Here is a 19,528-nt window from a genome sequence, read left to right on the forward strand (position 1 = left end):
AGACTACCCAAATATATGTATGGATCTAATTAGTTTTTAAGTTGTTGATATATTATTAATACACTAATGCAAATTAATTTAAGGATAAAAGTTGAATTAGTTTGATGTCACTTTCTTTAGTTTTTTTTAAGGTAATATACATATGGTCCCCCATTGTAATGCAAAAAAGGAGATTTCCGTGGTTAGGGTCATAGCCCTATAAATGTATGATCTCCATCAAAAGCTGCCAAATGGTAGGACACCTATGCATATAAATGCCCCAAAACTGAGTCCATGTAGGGCACAATCTGCTTCCCAAACCCCCAAGAATCCTTCCATGTCTGCCAAAACCCATTAAACCCTAAACCCTCTGTCTAAACCCCCCAAAACTCATACATGAGGAAGAAAACCCTAAACACTCTGGTTCCACACATGCGACCATCTCCGGCCAGCTTCCACACCTGCCAAATCTCACATTTTTTGTAGCCGCCTATATCCCAACCAGGGTTTTAAATAGCGTTCGCGGTCACGTTTTCGGTCGCGTCGCGTTAATCATGGTTACGGATATAACGGATGTTATTGCGGTCATTGCGAATATCGCGATCGAGAATTTTTTTCGAATGAGCAGTTTTTTTTAATAAAAAACCTGTTTTTATTAAAAAATTAAAATAACGAAAGAATAGCGGTCCGCTATTGCTGTGATTGGCCACAATCCGTTAAATTACGGCCGCGATCCACCGCTATTGGTGTGATCCCGCTTCACACCGTTATTTTTCGCGATAGCGGTTTCGGACACCACTGCGACTGCGATATAACGGCCGCGATATCACTATTCGGCTGCTATTTGAAACCATCATCCCAACACCTATGGTGGCCAGCCATAACCAATGTCCCTTTAAGAAGATTATCTCTTCTTTACATACGAAGAATAAAACTTCATCACACCATACATATGCATATGGCCTAGGATCTGGAGAACTAGATCAAGGCCTAAAGAAGGAAACTAGAGATCAAAGCCTTTTTGCTTAGGTGGCAGGTGATGATTGGTTGGAATTTTGGTATTCTGGACCGTCCTACATAAATTTGTTCAGCTTGCATGCAATTGTGTGAAAGGGATGGGGTTCCCTGGGATGATTATAAAGATCTTCAACCAGAATAATATCTGAAAATTACATCTTCGGTTAGTCACGCGGTTTTTATTGTTTTATTTTTCTCCACCCGTTTTAAGCTTTTATAACACACCACGATCATGATTCAATGGTAACAGGGCCTAGGAATTTTCCGTCTAATACTATCATTAAAAGTCATTATAAAATCTCCTATACAAAATCGAAAGAATACTTCCTTTCTTCTCCTCTTTCTCCCTCTCTCCTGACAACATCGCCCCTAATCTTCGGTTACCATTTTCTCTCAAATCACCGACTACGATTCTTAGTATAAACTAGAAGGAATAAACCACCAAAACCAAGTTTTACAATTCCATAAACTAGTAAAGTACCCCATGGACTCGGCTTTATTTATTTTAAGGTGTTTTCAAAATATGCAGGGATCAGGGGATCATTGCAACCCTACAACATAGCTAGGTAGATTCACATTATCATGACCAAAACGTACTCTTTATGATTGCTCTTCCACCTTTTAATTATTATACAATTATATAAAAAAATAATTAAAATACAATATAGTATATGACAAAATTCCAAAGAATATATCAAGTTAAAACCCACCTCCTTGTTATTATAAGCTTTATTCCTTCTAGTTTATACGAAGAATCGTGTCCTGGAGTTTGTGAAGAGCAACAAAGGGAGGAAACCTAATGGGAAAGCCCCACACCCAAAGAAACAGCCACAAAGAGGCATGGGAGTTGCCCAACTCGAACATTTAAGGAAAATGAATGAAACCAGAACCATAACGGCAATAACCCAGTTCCCTTGTGAAACTAGAGGAGGAGGAGCGGCTGGGAATGTTCCCTTGTTTCACGGTATAGTTAGCTATGGTGTTCTGTTGGTAAAATAGACTGCTGCAAAACGAGGCATTAGCATTGATTGGAAAAATATATATATTGAAATATATAATTAAAGAACCGATTAACCGTGTCGTGGTATTAACCACTGCCTTAGAAACGAATTCGTCCCGATGTGTGTAATCGCTGCAGTAGGCGGACCTTCCTCCGAGGTTAACACGGTCGCTCCGAATTCCGTACACCCGAAACCGGAGTGGACTGCTGATGGTATTGCACTTCTGATCGGAAAGCACGGAGAGAACAACTTTAGAAAACACTTGGAGAGTGAATTCTAATTGTAGAGAGTGTGTGTTGAGAAGCTGAATTTAGCTCTCTATTTATAGGCTAGAAGTAAGGGTAAATCCGTCCAACAAGAAAATCAAATTAAATTTGATTTTAATTATGAATTTAAACCCTTTTTGTAACTCCTCTTGATGAATCTGGCTAAAATAAGAGTCCATGTTCATTGCATAAAAATTAAACAGTTATAACTCCTGAAATTAAATCAGATAACTCATGTAACTTCTGATATTAACAACTTGTCTTTCCCATGAACAAAGCTTGAAATCAGTCCAGATACATCTTAAATTCTGATTTAATTTAGGAAAATAACAGTTTAATGGTAAAATAGACTGCTGCAAAACGAGACATTAGCATTGACTGGAAAAATATATATTGAAATATATAATTAAAGAACCGATTAACCGTGTCGTGGTATTAACCACTGCCTTAGAAACGAATTCGCCCCGATGTGTGTAATCGTTGCAGTAGGCGGACCTTCCCCCGAGGTTAACACGGTCGCTCCGAATTCCGTACACTCGAAACCGGAGTGGACTGCTGGTGGTATGGCACTTCTGATCGGAAAGCACGGAGAGAACAACTTTAGAAAACACTTGGAGAGTGAATTCTAATTGTAGAGTGTGTGTGTTGAGAAGCTGAATTTAGCTCTCTATTTATAGGCTAGAAGTAAGGGTAAATCCGTCCAACAAGAAAATCAAATTAAATTTGATTTTAATTCTGAATTTAAACCCTTTTTGTAACTCCTCTTGATGAATCTGGCTAAAAAAAAGAGTCAATGTTCATTGCATAAAAATTAAACAGTTATAACTCCTGAAATTAAATCAGATAACTCTTGTAACTCCTGATATTAACAGCTTGTCTCTCCCATGAACAAAGCTTGAAATCAGTCCAGATACATCTTAAATTCTGATTTAATTTAGGAAAATAATAATTTAATTTATTTAATTTCAGACAACTAATAATCAGTTATTATCATCTGAAATATTCGAACTTTAATAGTCTCAGTAGCCTATAAATATCAGATGAATCTTTCACATTTTCATTTAATATTTCAGAGAAAAATTCCTTACGAATTTTCTCTAAAAAGATATTATTCGTGTGGACGTGTGAAAGACACGTATTACCACGCCTTGTTCTCTATCACTCAACAAGGGAATGGAGAATGTAAACCTTAAATACCATTCCCACTAGTATTTCCAACTCTATGTGGGATTGAGTATTACCAACATTCCCCCAGTAATGCGAAAGAATTCTTCTGAAACTCGAAAACAATCTTTCCAGAATAGCAATAGCGAGATTAGTTGCTTAAGCACTAGTGAACGTATCTGGAACTAGTACATGGTGATGATGAGCAATCCTTCTCTTAGATAAGTGAAACTAGTCTGGAACTTTCTAAGATGGGGGTAAACTCATAACACACAACTAACCCCTCCATCCACCTGAGTCCTCGATGTGTAAGATATATATACAAAAATATATATTTGGCCATCTTACCTCAGGATTCTAGTAAGTGTGCTAGAAAAATGGCCCAACATTTTTCATAGAAGATGTCTAACCCTTCTCACTTACATAGGTTATTTCATCAAGTTTATCTCGATATAAACCACCCTTAACAGGGATATGAAATAATTAAGAGCTTTTATAATAGCTCGACCTCACAAAGAGTATGGTGACTTTTTTCAAGTTCATTATTAATGAACCACCCAAACTCTGGGCTAAGAAGTCATTAAGAATAAATATTCATCCTCAATTATCGGTAAATTCAATAAGTCCTTCTCACTAGAACCATCCAAAAACTTGGATTTGAATTTATTAAGAGTTTAACAAACTCAACCTTTCTGTCGGTAAGTTCATTATTTCCTTTTCATTTAGGACTACCTACTCACTCTGGGTTATGAACTTATTAAGAATAGATATTCAGCCAAAATCGGTAAATTCATCAAGTCTTTCTCACTAATACCACCCAAAGTCTGGGCTATGAATTTATTAAGAGCAATTAAGCTCATCCTGGGCATGCACATTATTCATCATAGGGATAGGCAGTAGGAATGTGCACTATGAGTCTTTCCATGGTTTCGTTTGACCACATGGAACTTAGATAACTAAGTTGGGTATCCACCACGAATTCCTCAACCAATGGGCTTGAGACCCATCCCCCTCAACGAATCTAGGACCAGCTTCCGACTTAACCCTTTGGTAAGCGGATCTGCTAGGTTCCTTTCCGACTTCACATACTCTAAAGAGAGCACTCCATTCTTTATTAAGTGTCTAATTGATTCATGTCTTATGCGAATGTGTCTTTTCTTACCATTATATACATATCACATCTTGCGAATCACACAACAAAGAGAACAAGGGGTTAGTTGTGTGTTATGAGTTTACCCCCATCTTAGAAAGTTCCAGACTAGTTTCACTTATCTAAGAGAAGGATTGCTCATCATCACTATGTACTAGTTCTAGATATGTTCACTAGTGCTTAAGCAGCTAATCTCGTTATTGCTCTTTTGGAAAGTTTGTTTTCGAGTTTCAGAAGAATTCTTTCGCATTAGTGGGGGAATGTTGGTATTGCTCAATCCCACATAGTATTGGAAACACTATTGGGAATGGGTATTTATGGATTGGAATTCCCACTTCCTTGTTGAGTGAAAGAGAACAAGGGGGACTCTCGCGCACCGCCGCCGTCCGTCTCGTCTCGGCACGGCTTGGCTCGTCTCGGCTCGTGGTCGTGGTAATACGTGTCTTCGACACGTCCGCGCGGATACTATCTTTTTAGAGAAAATTCTTGAGGAATTTCTCTTTGAAAGAAACAAATAAATGTGAAAGATTTCAACTGATATTTATAGGCTGCTGAGGACTGTTTAAATTCAAATGATAACAGCTGGTTTATGAGAGTTATCAGAAATTAAACAGCTTTTCCTAAATTAAATCAAAAACGTTAAGATGTATATGGACTGATTTCCAGCTTTGTACAGAGGAGACAAGTTGTTAATATCAGAGTTACAAGAGTTATTTGATTTAATTCCAGGGGTTACATGATATAATTTCGGGAGTTATAACAGCTGAATAATGATGCAATGAACCTGGACTATTTTTGAGTCAGGTTCATCTAGACGTTTCAGCTGTTACAAAAGAAGAGATTTAGTCCTGAAATTTTATGGACGATTTTAACCCTATTTCTAGCATATAGATAGAGAGTTATATTCAGCTTTTCAACTCACTCTCAACATTTCAGAATTCACTCTCCAAGTTTTTTCTAAAGTTCTCTCTATGTGCTTTCCCATCAGAAGTGCAATACCATCAGTAGTCCACTCCAGTTTCGGGTGTACGAAATTCGGAGCGACCGTGTTAACCTCGGGGGACGGTCCACCTACTGCAGCGATTACACACATCGGGGCGAATTCGTTTCTAAGGCAGTGGTTATACCACGACACGGTTTACCAATCTGTTCTTTTTCAATTATTGTTTATCTTTCCTGTCAGTGCTAACGGTGTGGTTTTGCAGTCTATTTTACCAACAATTTAGAAACGAATTCTTACTGCTGCTAAATACGACAATAATTATTATTGTTCGTGTTGTGAAGAAAGATGGATTCTATGATCACTGGAAATTATCGGTAAGAAAATCGAATATGGATTGCACTGCATGAGATCGTGTCTCTTCTTTGCAAAGTTTGAATTCATTCTACTTTTCGGAATGGTAAGAATCAAAAGGTTAGTACGATTGCATTCTTAATATTAATAATGATTAATACAATACTTATTATAAACGTTTTTAAATGTTTGTAAGTAATACAATATCTGAATAATGTTCAGATTAAAAAATGCAATTATTACTTGAAACGATTAAATGCCATGTCAATGCATTTACATGTATTAATTTGTGCAGTTACACGTAAATATGCACATTTCTTTTTGGTTAATTTGTATTAATATGAATGGAAATGTATATATAATGCGTTTAAGAAAAATGAAAACTATAATATCATTTTAAGAAATGGTATTTATTGGAAAACATGAATGTATTATAATCATTATGCGGTTATAACTTTTGATTTGGAGTTATTGGCTGTTTTATGGCATTATTATTATGCCTTAACATTTATGTGTTTATGATGAAACACTAAAATAAACTTTTAAATGTAGATTAAGATTACATTTAAAAATTTGACACATTTGTGTTGTGTTTATGATGCATCGGTTGAATATTCATTAGTGGTAATTTTTATTGACAATTCATTTGGGTGATAAATGGATTAATATTTGAATAATGAAAAATCATGAAAAAAACGGTAAGCTTTGAATAGAGATTTTAATGGTTCTATTATAGCAAGCAATTGAATTGTTTATTAAGCTTTAATGACAATTTATTAAGCTTTAACAATATTGTATAAAGGTGGTAGATGGTTGTTTTATTCTTAGTGAATTGTTTCATGTTTCCATGGCCTGCCTTATTTAATTCTTTATTATGTGTTTAAGAATTTTAATATGGTTGGTTCATGTACAATGAGTTGAGCTATGAAACTATTCAGTTTCTGAATAGTAAGTTGAAAAATAAATGTCAACTCTCTTGTCGTACTAATAATTTCTTTTGAGAAATTATAAAGATAACAGAACGTTGCAATTTTGGAGAATCATGAAGATGATGATGTTGGACGAGAAGATTCTTCAAATCGAAATAGTTGTTAAATTCGAGTTTTATTTTCACAATCTACTGAAGATAAGGAACCAAAATCTTAAAGATATGGATCTTATTACTATCAGTAAATTATTTTTATTTTATTACTGTTAGTAAAAATATTTTTGTTACTAACCATATATATTATTCATTTGAATTCAAAAGATTCAAAAGAGATGATGGGTCAGATGAAGTGATTGTCATGATAGATTTTGAGGTCCTAATGCAAAGGCTGAAGTAGCATGCATGGTGAGGATGAACAAGTCTATTTGGAAATTATGACTCTACCTACGAGGTCAGGTTATTTAGACTTGTTGTTTGTTAATTCATGTTCTTTTAAATACATGAATTAGACTGCATGAGCCTTTAAGGTAGTCTTTAAAACTCAGTGGATACTATGAAATGAGATAAAATCACTAGTAAAGACTAAGGTAGTACTACTAAGGCTAAGGTAGTAGTGCAAACCCGAAATATATGCTTAATAAGATACTATTGTGATTAAAAGTATCAAGCATAATTCTTTAAGAAGCCTTAAGAAAGAGAAAATCTATAAATAATTTATTGGAAAGTAGTGTGATGAGTATAAAAGTGCATGTCTAGGATTGGTTCGATTAAGACTTGGTATTTAAGCGTGCCTAGTGCACCACCTCTCTTTCATAGAAACATACCTGGTGCATTGTTCATTACTATGCTCACTATTTCAATTTATAAAATACTATGACAAGATGATAACTCTTTAAACTTAGTGTAGAAGTTAAAAGAGTAAAGATTAATTTGGTTGAGTGAAATACCAAACTTAGTCATAGTAAATAAAATATGTGATGATCTCTTTAAGGCTAATATGTTGAATATCATGAATGAAAATATGATAGACATTATTGCTACTAAGAGTGTGTTGTAGTTATTAAATTTCTTTAAGTGGTTTTCCTAAGTAGAGGAAAGAAAAAAGATTATCTATTTCATAATGGTTTATACATTTTAATCTTAATGATTTGTAACTTCTCAAAACTTTGAGAATATAATTATGTGTAAACAAAACTTAAGTTTGTTAAAATATAGTTTTATGGCTAAAACTCATAACAAACTTTACTCTAGTATGATTGAGTATTTGTTTACACGTTTTACAAGACACTTATGGATATCCTAAAATATTAGAAATGTGGGGGTGGCTTAAAATGTAGATTAAATGCATAAACTCAAATAGAAAATATTCTATCAACTTCTTCTCGTATTCCTGTTAGGTCTTCTCAAGAAATTGATTTCGAGACTAGAAGAAGTAAAAGGCTATTTGGACCAAATTTTATCACTTCCTTTATTTCTAAGATAAATGATTTAGACTCTCTTTCTGATCATATAGCTTAAATATTATATGAGGATCCTAAAAAGGCTATAAGATCTATCGATACTAGTTCTAGAAAATCGCTATTAATGATGAACTAGAATCGATAATGTCTAATCATACTTGGGAATTAGTTGACTTGCCTAGAGGATTTAAACCAATATGTAGAAAATGAATCTTCCGGAAGAAAATGAGACCAGATGGTTTGATCCAGTGGTACAAGGCAAGGCTATTTGTCAAAAGGGCTCAAAAGTTTGTTTTAAACTACTTTGATTCGTACTCTCTCGTTATGAACATCTCAATGATCCTTGCATTATTTGCACTAGCCTCCATTCATAAGTTGCAAGTACATCAAATGGATGTTAAGACTACATTTTTGAATGGAGATCTAGATGAGGAGATCTATATGGGAACAATGGTACAAGAAATTTTATAAAACTATACTTAGTTTTGGTTTTGTTGTGAATGATTCGGATGCTTGTGTGTATTCGAGGATGTTTGGTACTGATAACGCCATCATAAGTTTTGTATGTTGATGACATGTTGATTTTCAGTTCTAACATTGAGTCCATTAACAAAACAAACAGTTTCTTGTCCATTAAATTTGAGATGATGGATTTGGGAGAAGTCAATATAATCTTAGGAGTCAAAATTACCAAAACTGAAACGAGATTTTCTTTAGGTCAAGCACACTATCTTAAGAAAGTGTTAAAGAAATTTGACAGTTTTGATGTCGTCCCTGTTCGAACCCTTGTGATTCTAGCATACATCTTGTTAAAAATAAAGGAAGTAGTGTTTCCCAAACTGAATATGCTAAATTAATCGGAAACTTAATGTTCTTAATGAACTATACTCGGCCTGATATTGTTTATGTTATGAGTAGACTGAGTATATATACTCATAATCTGAGTGGTGAACACTGGATTGCTCTTAAACGCTTACTGAATTATCTTAAGGGTACTTTGGATTGGAAACTTGAGTTCGTTGGCTTTCCTGCGGTACTGGAAGGATATTGTGATGCCAACTGGGTTTCTGATAATGATGAGGTAAGCTCTACGAGCGGGTATGTTTTTACTTTGGGTGGAGCAACAATCTCGTGGAAATCATCAAAGCAGACTTGTATTGCTCGTTCTACCATGGAGTCAGAGTTTATAGCTCTTGACCTAGCTGGGCAAGAAGCCGAGTGGCTCAGAAGCTTGTTAGCAAATATTCTGTTGTGGGGAAGACCGACTCCTCCAATTTCTTTGTTGTGTGATTCACAAGATGTGATATGTGTATAATGGTAAGAAAAGATACATTCGCATAAGACATGAATCAGTTAGACACTTAATAAAGAATGGAGTGCTCTCTTTAGAGTATGATAAGTCGGAAAGGAACCTAGCAGATCCGCTTACCAAAGGTAAGTCGGAAGCTGGTCCTAGATTCGTCGAGGGGATGGGTCTCAAGCCCATTGGTTGAGGAATTCATGGTGGATACCCAACTTAGTTATCTAAGTTCCATGTGGTCAAACGAAACCATGGAAAGACTCATAGTGCACATTCCTACCGCTTACCAACTTAATTGCTCTTAATAAATTCATAGCCCAGACTTTGGGTGGTCTTAATGAGAAAGACTTGATGAATTTACCGATTTTTGTTGAATATATATTCTTAATAAGTTCATAACCCAGAGTGAGTGGGTAGTCCTAAATGAAAAAGAAATAATGAACTTACCGACAGAAATGTTGAGTTTGTTAAACTCTTAATAAATTTAAATCCAAGTTTTTGGATGGTTATAGTGAGAAGGACTTATTGAATTTACCGATAATTGAGGATGAATATTTATTCTTAATGACTTCTTAGCCCAGAGTTTGGGTGGTTCATTAATAATGAACTTGAAAAAAGTCACCATACCTTTTGTGAGGTTGAGCTATTATAAAAGCTCTTAATTATTTCATATCCCTGTTAAGGGTGGTTTATATCGAGATAAACTTGATGAAATAACCTATGTAAGTGAGAAGGGTTAGCCACCTTTCTATGAAAAATGTTGGGCCATTTTTCTAGCACACTTACTAGAATCCTGAGGTAAGATGGCCAAATATATATTTTTTGTATATATATATCTTACACATCGAGGACTCAGGTGGATGAAGGGGTTAGTTGTGTGTTATGAGTTTACCCCCATCTTAGAAAGTTCCAGACTAGTTTCACTTATCTAAGAGAATGATTGCTCATCATCACTATGTACTAGTTCCAGATACGTTCACTAGTGCTTAAGCAACTAATCTCGCTATTGCTCTTCTGGAAAGATTGTTTTCGAGTTTCAGAAGAATTCTTTCGCATTAGTGGGAGAATGTTGGTAATGCTCAATCCCACATAGAGTTGGAAATACTAGTGGGAATGGTATTTAAGGTTTACATTCTCCATTCCCTTGTTGAGTGATAGAGAACAAGGCGTGGTAATACGTATCTTTCACACGTCCACACGAATAATATCTTTTTAGAGAAAATTCGTAAGGAATTTTTCTCTGAAATATTAAATGAAAAATGTGAAAGATTCATCTGATATTTATAGGCTACTGAGACTATTAAAGTTCGAATATTTCAGATGATAATAACTGATTATTAGTTGTCTGAAATTAAATAAATTAAACTGTTATTTTCCTAAATTAAATCAGAATTTAACATGTATCTGGACTGATTTCAAGCTTTGTTCATGGGAGAGACAAACTGTTAATATCAGGAGTTACAGGAGTTATCTGATTTAATTTCAGGAGTTATAACTGTTTAATTTTTATGCAATGAACATGGACTCTTTTTTAGCCAGATTCATCAAGAGGAGTTACAAAAAGGGTTTAAATTCAGAATTAAAATCAAATTTAATTTGATTTTCTTATTGGACGAATTTACCCTTACTTATAGCCTATAAATAGAGAGCTAAAATCAGCTTCTCAACACACACTCTCTACAATTAGAATTCACTCTCCAAGTGTTTTCTAAAGTTGTTCTCTCCGTGCTTTCCGATCAGAAGTGCAATACCACCAGCAGTCCACTCCGGTTTTGAGTGTACGAAATTTGGAGCGACCGTGTTAACCTCGGGGGACGGTCTGCCTACTGCAGCGATTACACACATCGGGACGAATTCGTTTCTAAGGCAGTGGTTAATACCACGACATGGTTAATCGGTTCTTTAATTATATATTTCAATATATATTTTTCCAGTTAATGCTAATGTCTCGTTTTGCAACAGTCTATTTTACCAACATGTTCGAATGGTGATCAATGGTGGAAGTGGTGGGGGGTTATGGGGTTCGGGAAGTGAAACAGATGGTTTGATGATGCAAAGGGTTGTCGGAAATGGAGGATTTGGTGGGTTTAATGGTCAGGTTTTTGTGGGAAATCCTGGTAATTGGCAGGTCGGTTGTGGTGTTGTGGAGGCTTCAAAAGAGATCTCTTCAATGCCAAAGTTTCAGCATTGTAAACCTGATCGTTGTGATTGTTGCTTCAAGGTATAGTTCTTCTTAATCTGCAAAGTTTTTTGAGCTCCGGGTTTCGTTTTGTTTGCAGACTTGTGTTTCTGGTTTGGAGTTGAGTCCTGTTTGGTTAGCTAGAAAATATAAGTATGTAACAAATCCAGAAACTAGCCAGTATTGGCCCTGGCCATCTTTATTCTTATCTTACTAATAATTTTTTACACACGTTGCAGAAGAAGCGTTGCAGTGGAGAAACTGGAGGGATATTCAACCAATTTGGACAAATTTTCCCCAGAAAAGATGCTGATTTTCATGGAAGGAACCTGGAAAACAATCAAAATTACATCAATGAAGAGATGAATGGATTCAGTGCTAGAGCTGCAAGGAGTGCTTATGCCTATGCAGCAGCAACAGGAGGCCAAATGAACAACATCAATGAGGTAAAAATGAAATTGTGTTTTGAATCAAATCGAACGCATTTCTTTTCTACTGGAACTCTTTTGATGTAATTTCATTTTTCTGGGTTTTTTTCTCTGGGGGGAAGACTGTGGATGTGTTAGCTATTCACAAGAAGGGAAACTCGGTTGGCACTGGAAATTATGTGACGGAGTATGAATTTTTCCCTGACAAAAATGGCAGAAACACCGCTTTCAAAGAATGGGAACTGCCACAAGATGATTCTTTGTCTCTGGGAGGTGAAGCTTCTCATGCTAATGCTTCTAATTGTGTTGAGTTGTCACTCAAGCTTTCTTATTAGAAGCATATATATACAGGGAAATTGTCTGTTTTGGTTTTACTGTTACATTGATTTGGTGGTGTGTGTGTAATTAATGCCCTTTTGACAAAAAAACCAAATTCCAAATACAGCATTAAAAAACTTAATTATATGTGATATACTAAATTACTGCAATTGATCTTTCTACTTTCTGCAATCCATTTTGTCAGCTTCAAAAGATTTGTACATGCCCCAAGCTTTAAAGCTTGTCCCGGAAACTATATGCTAAAGAAACTGGCTAAAAATATGCCATACATGGAAGAAGATATGCATAGATTGTAGAGACTGGTCTTGTGTTGTTGCATGTAGAAACTGCAAATCAATAGTTTCGTTTGGCTCAAGTAATCCTATGTGAGAATTTTGAATTTGATTATTATAGCTCCATATTCTTTGTTATATTCCGTGGTTGTCTCTCTCAACAATATCGTGTCTAAGATTCTAAGCTATAGGTTAGGTTTTCTGAGATTATAGCTCGAATCATGCTTACATATGTATATAATATAAATGGGATGGAAAGAATGGGCTCAAAACCCTAGCAACTGTTACTGTCTCTCATTTAGAATTGTACTTTTATTCTTTTTTCAATGGGGTGAGACACAAGGAGGGTATCTCTAGCTTTGTCGAGCTCGAATCATGCTTACATATGTATATAATATAAATGGGATGGAAAGAATGGGCTCAAAACCCTAGCAACTGTTACTGTCTCTCATTTAGAATTGTACTTTTATTCTTTTTTCAATGGGGTGAGACACAAGGAGGGTATCTCTAGCTTTGTCGATGGGAGTGATCTAATTAAGTAAACCTTTTTAGGGTTTGTTTTTTAAAAACGTGTAATGTAGCCAGCATAGAGATAGACTATCACTGTTTCCAGGAAAATCTAAGCAAAACGTACACAGACATGGAGTATATAATGTTACCAACGACACTGGAAATGATCAGAAACTGGCTGCTGCTAGCTGATACTGTAACCGATGAGTGCAGTTGAAAGTTCTAATATAAACTTTGAACAAACCGATAATCTGAAGAAAACCATGTTAAATATTTGACTAAATATAAGAAACGAAATGATGAAGCCAAACAGTTTCGTGGATGTGGGGGCTTATAGTCTGGTTAATGCATGGGGGTGGGAAAAGCCGAGTGTTTTCAACTATTTGTTTGGTTGCTCTCAGTGATATGTTTCTTCATTCCCCAGATTTTCTTTTTGGATTTATTTTGGTTAACCATTATGAAAAATCAATCTTTTTAAGTAATTCATGGGTTAGCATATTTTTTTTGCAGTGTAATCTCATTTTCCTGGAAATTGACTAGGAAAATACGATGTTAAAACAATTGCAGGAAAATGCATACATTGCCACCAAAAAGGGGTAAAAAAATAAAAGGAGCGTGAACGGCAGGATTCGAACCTACGCGGGCAGAGCCCACATGATTTCTAGTCATGCCCGATAACCACTCCGGCACGTCCACAAGATTGGTGTAACGCGTTCTGTTTATTAATATTAATATCTTAACAAATCTATTTTTTTTCTTTCCACTTCACATGGTTTGTTCTTTTGGACGATTTATATGGATGAAGGCAGGGAAGGTTAGAAGTGTTGAAATTTAATGTGGAAATTAGAGGTGTCTCAATGACTTAGAGTGTTCTTATGATTGATTTTGCTTGAAAATTTGTTAATAAATAAAGAACGTTTCTGTCGGTATTTGACTGTTGATAGTGAGTAATGCTTAAATCTCTATTTTCCCCTTTAACTATATTATTTTATAGTGTTGCCAAGTATTTTTCGTATCGTTTTATCCCCTCAACTAAAATTCGTTCCTCTGTTTTTCCCAATCTGTTAATTCTGTTAAAAAACACAGCGGTGAATTACATATACTTGGTCACTCAACCATTCTCACGATTTTGTTTTGGTCATCAAACTATTTTATTTTTCATAATCATCACTACACTTAGGTTTTTGTTTCATTTTGGTCATTAAATTCTATTCGATTTATTTTTAAAATTTTTAATATATAAAAATTCATTAGAAAAACATAATATTTGATCTTGAGACATTTAAACATTGAAAATTACTGAAAGACACACTTGAAATGACTAATTTCAATGTGTTTAAATTGAATTCAATTACGATTTTTTTGAAATTAAAAAATAATAAATAAAATCATTAAATAAATAAATGTTACCATTAAAAAGGAAACAATGAATCTAAAAATTGGGATTAAAAAACAACCACATTCAGGACATTTTGTGATTGTAGAAGCACGCACAAATCCTACATTTTATTATTTTTTCCAGATTTGAATCCTCTCAAGAACTCTCTCCTTCCTTTACACCTTTTTCATCACTCTATCACCATATCTCCTTTCTCCACCATTAAAATCTCACCTTTCTCCAATATTTCGATTAACCGATTAAACCGATCGAACTGATTTTTTTTGTTAATCAGTCGGTTAATTTTACGTTTGGTCGGTTAACAATTAATGATTTTTTCAAAGTTCAGTTATCGGTTAATTCGGTTAGAAATCGGTTAATTAACCGAAATTTTTAAATATTTAATATATTATTTATCTATTAATAGCTTTAGTAGTGTTTAAATTTCAGTTTTAACTGAATTAATCGACCAAAATATTAAATATTAAATATATACTATATATTATTTAAAATTTTGGTTAATTCGGTTAACTGACCGATTAACTGAACTTTGTTCGGTTCAAATAATTATTTTTGGAAAAAATTTTGGTTCGGTTAACGGTTAAAACGAGAAAAAAAATCAGTTAATGAAATTTTGAAAGTTCGGTTCGGTCGGTTAACCAAACCAACCGATTGAACACCCCTATATACTAATCTAAACCTTGTTTAGATTAAACAAAAGGAAAAAAACCCATAAAGGGTGAAGAAGCAGACGTGAAATTAAATTAGGTGACTAAAATGGAAAATAATTTAAGTTTAGTGATTATTTTGAAAGAAAAAATAATTAAGTGGTGAAAACACAACCGTTATAATAGTTGAATGACTAAATATGTAACTTACCCATGCTGTTTTTAACGTTGTTAACGATTTTAGGCAACGAGATAATTATTTTTAGTTGAGTGAGTAAAGCAGTACGAAAAATACTTTAAGGGGTAACTCGATAAAAAAATATAGTTCATGGGGGAAAATATGCATTTAAGCCTATATATAATTCTCACGAAGACGACTTCGACCATGTTGAGTTCATTGCTCCTTGTTTCGATTTGGATGATTCTTGAACAAGAATGAGAAATAAGAGTTTCACCTATAAGAGATAGATGAATTTAAAATCCATTAAGAATGAGAGTGATTTTTTTTTATAGATTAAATCAATTTCTTCTTCCTCGATTTTCTTTAGTAGACAGTAGTATCAATTTTGATGTTGGTTATCATTGTCGGTTGTTTTTTCTCTTTTTTTTTATTATTTTTTTATTTTTAATAAAAATAATTTTGTCTTTGTGATTTGTTTACTTTTACCTTTGTGGCACGTTTGTCTTTACCTTTATGACACATTTTTCTGTCTTTTGGTAGTTTTCAATCGTTTGTCCCTCATTTCGTTTATCTTTTTTCTCAGGGTTGGATTTGACTTCGCCACAACTAATCAAAAAGACGCTTATTTGTTATCATGTTGATCTTCCTTGCTTTGAACCCTTGGAGTGATTTGGATACGCGTTTTGCGTTCATGGATAGTTTTCTCACGTCGCTCGACTCTGATTTGCGATTTATCGTGGTCTTTTAGTAGTTTTATCATTTTTTGTGGTTCGTTTGTCAATTCAATTAGATTCGTTCGCATCTTTATTTTGTTTGACATTTCTTTTATTTGGTCGTTGTGTGATCTAAGTGGCTAATTTTCGTGTTATATTTTAATTTACTACTATGATTATAAATCTTTATTATAATTCTAAATATTTTCCAATTTTAATAAAACTAGCATATTTCTGTATAAAAAATGATGTTAATTCAATTTGCTATTTAATATTAGGAAAATAAATTGAAAATTTAAGTAGAAAGGGGTAAGTCAATCGAAGCGTTACTCTACAAAGTCCAAAATTTTCAACTGCTTCAAAACCTCTATTCAGCATCAACCTAAAACATCGTAAACTGAATCCCCCCAAAAAAAAAATGAATCCTTCGGATTACAGTGACCACCCTCAGCTCCCAACCATTAAGATCCACCACCCATCATCCCCTCACCACCCCACCTCCACCGCTACCCCCACCGCCGGCTCTCGCCGCAAGATCGGCGTAGCCGTTGACCTCTCCGAAGAGTCTGCTTTTGCCGTACGTTGGGCTGTTCAGGACTACATCCGGGCCGAGGATGCTGTCCTCCTCCTCCATGTTTCCCCGACCTCCGTACTCTATGGAGCAGACTGGGGCCCACTCCCCCACTCCCCTCAGAGCCCTGGGACGCCGCAGTCACAGAAACAACTGGAAGACGATTTCGATGCCTTCACGGCGTCGATGGTGGCGGATTTGGCCAAACCCTTGAAGGAAGCTGGGATTCCTTTTAAGATCCATATAGTGAAAGATCATGATATGAGGGAAAGGTTGTGCCTTGAGGTGGAGAGGTTAGGGTTGAGTGCTGTTATAATGGGGAGTCGAGGTTTTGGAGCTGAGAAAAGAGGGAGTGATGGGAAGTTGGGAAGCGTGAGTGATTATTGTGTCCATCACTGTGTTTGCCCCGTCGTTGTTGTAAGGTATCCTGAAGATAAAGAGGGCGGCAATAGCAAGCCCGTGGTGACGGTTAAGGAGGCTGAGGTAGAGGAAGAAGGTGGCAAAGGTTAATCCTTCTTCGGGTTTTCTTTTCTTTTCTTTTTTTGTTTCAATTTGATTGAAAATATGATATCTTTGTACTTGTTTCAATGTTTAATTTGGATGGTTTGCCCTTATTTTAAATTGCTTGTGTTTTTATAGCATTGTCAAATGAATCTATATAGCGAATCCTACATATCTAGATTGTTTTTGGTTGTGAATTAATGAAATATGGATTCTTTGCAATGTCTATAAATGTTTATGTAGGATGATTTTAGCATTTTTTCTTGATCTCTATACCTAAACCAGCTTGTTAGAAATGTCTATAAATATCGTTGTGCGGATATGATTTTTTTTCTTACTGATAACCAGATCATACATGTAGCTGCTAATGAGTTAGGAGTGCATAATTCGAGTGCATAATTCATAAATGTGATAAAATTTGTTACAACATAACTAAATATGTGTAAACCCTTGATAGGGATAGTTTCTCTTCCCTTGCTTTGAGCTCCATTCTGGATGTTAGGGTGTTACTTTCAGTAACTAATTGAAATGGGAAACAGTGGTCTACAATGCAAGTGATGATTTAATGAGCAGGATGGCATAAGTTAGTACCATTTGCTTGGTATTGGATCTTATAATTGAGCTTGATTTGAGAATGATAATTGCCTAAATGTGATAAAGACCCTGGATGGCAATTGCTACTATTTCTTTACCTGTTAAATCTGTGCCAATGCAAGTATGAAGTCACATGAACTGGGAAGTTATCCTGCTCATAGAGGTTTGAATGCTCGATCTTTTGATCATGGAAATGACCAGATTGTATTAGAATTTTAGAAAGATGTTTTGATTAGTTATTTTCCCACTTAAAATGAAGCTAGTTTATACTTGAAGGTACTGGAGTATTTTTACTGCTTGAGGACCGGATGATCGATTGGAGCTTAAAAGAAAAGCTATTTTTATTGGCAATTTAAAATCATAGTTACTTTAACTTGGAAAATATGGGTAGATAAATTGGTTTGGCGTGATTTGTACTCTGGACAGTTTTGTTAAAGCATGCTTTCCCCCTGATATTCAGACACTTAAAGAAAGACGATGTGCAATTTAGTGTTTGCTAGAACACTCTCAGTTTTCATACATATTTCTTTGCAACATACCTATCCGGATGCTTCATATATTGCTGTTGGAAGTAGTATAGTTCCAATGTATGTATAGTTCCGATGTGTTTTATAAGCAAATAAGTCTATGTACAAAGAAATAACTATTAGATGCTAAAATGTTGAAATGTATGTATGTATGTATTGTTCCAATGTGTTTTATAAGAAAATATGTCTACTTACAAAGAAATGAGTAGACATGCAAAGAAAAAGAGCTGTCTGTACTCGATATCATTTCCTGGTGTACATGTAGTAAACATGAGACTGCCTGTTATGAAATCCGTAGCATGTTTAACAAGCAAAGCTTCCTTAGTTTCTTTTATGACTTTTGGTTTCCTGTATGAAACTTGTGAGTTGCTGAATTTTGAACTTACTGCAATGCAAACTTGTAAATTGACATTAGTTTTTTATGCTTCTTTCGTGGCAGATGCTTAGCATAATTAGCAGGTTCGTATCTTGGTGTTGGAAACATCTTCAATCTCAAAGTTATACCTTTCATTCTTATTTTCTCCATCTTGCGTTATAGCAAGTCTAGGAATTAGCTGGTGTGAAGAGAAGCGGTGAAAAGTTTGTGCAAGTTGATGGTTAAAATGGATTGATACTAGGGTTTTCTGGTCTTTGTAACAACTCTTTGACGATGATGTTGTACGGTTAACGAGGTTCTTGATTTGATTATGGTCACTGAACTGAAGGATGTTATTTTGCTTGTACTTTGATATAATTACTATAAGATAAACCTTGTGTCGGCATTTGGTTTTAGTTTCAACAAGCTGTTTGTACTTTGAATATGATGAAATATGAGATAAAACTATTGCAGCTCATGCTGTTAAACTCATAACAGGTCTAGAACACCTTCCCAAATAACTACACTCGAGCAACAAGTGAACCTGTCTCCAACTGAACGAAGCAGAGGATGCATCTACCTTCAGTACCAAGTCCTCGTCTAATAGACCTATCTCGGGCAACCAATCTATCATGCATTGCCAAGTAAGCCACCAAGGAGTTCTTTGGTATGCGGAAAAGGAACCATAGTCCATGCTCGTGTGCGTGTCGACATTACGCAGCTATTTTTCCTCATCTTCAAGAGCTTTTTCCA

At 35.0% G+C, this 19,528-nt stretch overlaps 2 protein-coding genes and 1 non-coding gene across 4 annotated transcripts; 2 read left to right on the forward strand and 1 right to left on the reverse strand.

Annotated features, from left to right (window-relative positions):
* The first annotated feature begins 11,543 nt into the window (after positions 1 to 11,543).
* Positions 11,544 to 12,501, forward strand: LOC120196759 (protein SPOROCYTELESS-like). The gene is made up of 3 exons (XM_039198485.1): positions 11,544 to 11,780; positions 11,978 to 12,184; positions 12,289 to 12,501. The coding sequence occupies exons 1-3, from the start codon at positions 11,544 to 11,546 to the stop codon at positions 12,499 to 12,501; spliced, it is 657 nt and encodes a 218-aa protein (XP_039054416.1).
* A 1,400-nt stretch (positions 12,502 to 13,901) lies between these two features.
* On the reverse strand, positions 13,902 to 13,983 carry TRNAS-AGA. Its single transcript has one exon. It is a non-coding gene; the product is annotated as a tRNA-Ser (tRNA).
* Positions 13,984 to 16,580: 2,597 nt separating this feature from the next.
* LOC120196804 (universal stress protein PHOS32-like) lies at positions 16,581 to 19,177 on the forward strand. 2 transcript variants are annotated; one of them, XM_039198526.1, is made up of 3 exons: positions 16,581 to 17,303; positions 17,795 to 17,814; positions 18,862 to 19,177. In XM_039198526.1, the coding sequence occupies exons 1-3, from the start codon at positions 16,646 to 16,648 to the stop codon at positions 18,865 to 18,867; spliced, it is 684 nt and encodes a 227-aa protein (XP_039054457.1). In that variant the 5' UTR covers positions 16,581 to 16,645; the 3' UTR covers positions 18,868 to 19,177. The 2 variants fall into 2 exon arrangements, with proteins under 2 accessions (XP_039054457.1, XP_039054462.1); XM_039198531.1 differs by lacking the exon at positions 17,795 to 17,814 and having other exon boundaries at positions 18,860 to 19,177.
* The last annotated feature ends 351 nt before the right edge of the window (positions 19,178 to 19,528 follow it).

This window comes from Hibiscus syriacus, unplaced genomic scaffold, assembly GCF_006381635.1.
Source record: "Hibiscus syriacus cultivar Baekdansim isolate YM2019G1 unplaced genomic scaffold, ASM638163v2 tig00004693_pilon, whole genome shotgun sequence".
In the NCBI taxonomy this organism is placed as follows: Eukaryota; Viridiplantae; Streptophyta; class Magnoliopsida; order Malvales; family Malvaceae; genus Hibiscus; species Hibiscus syriacus.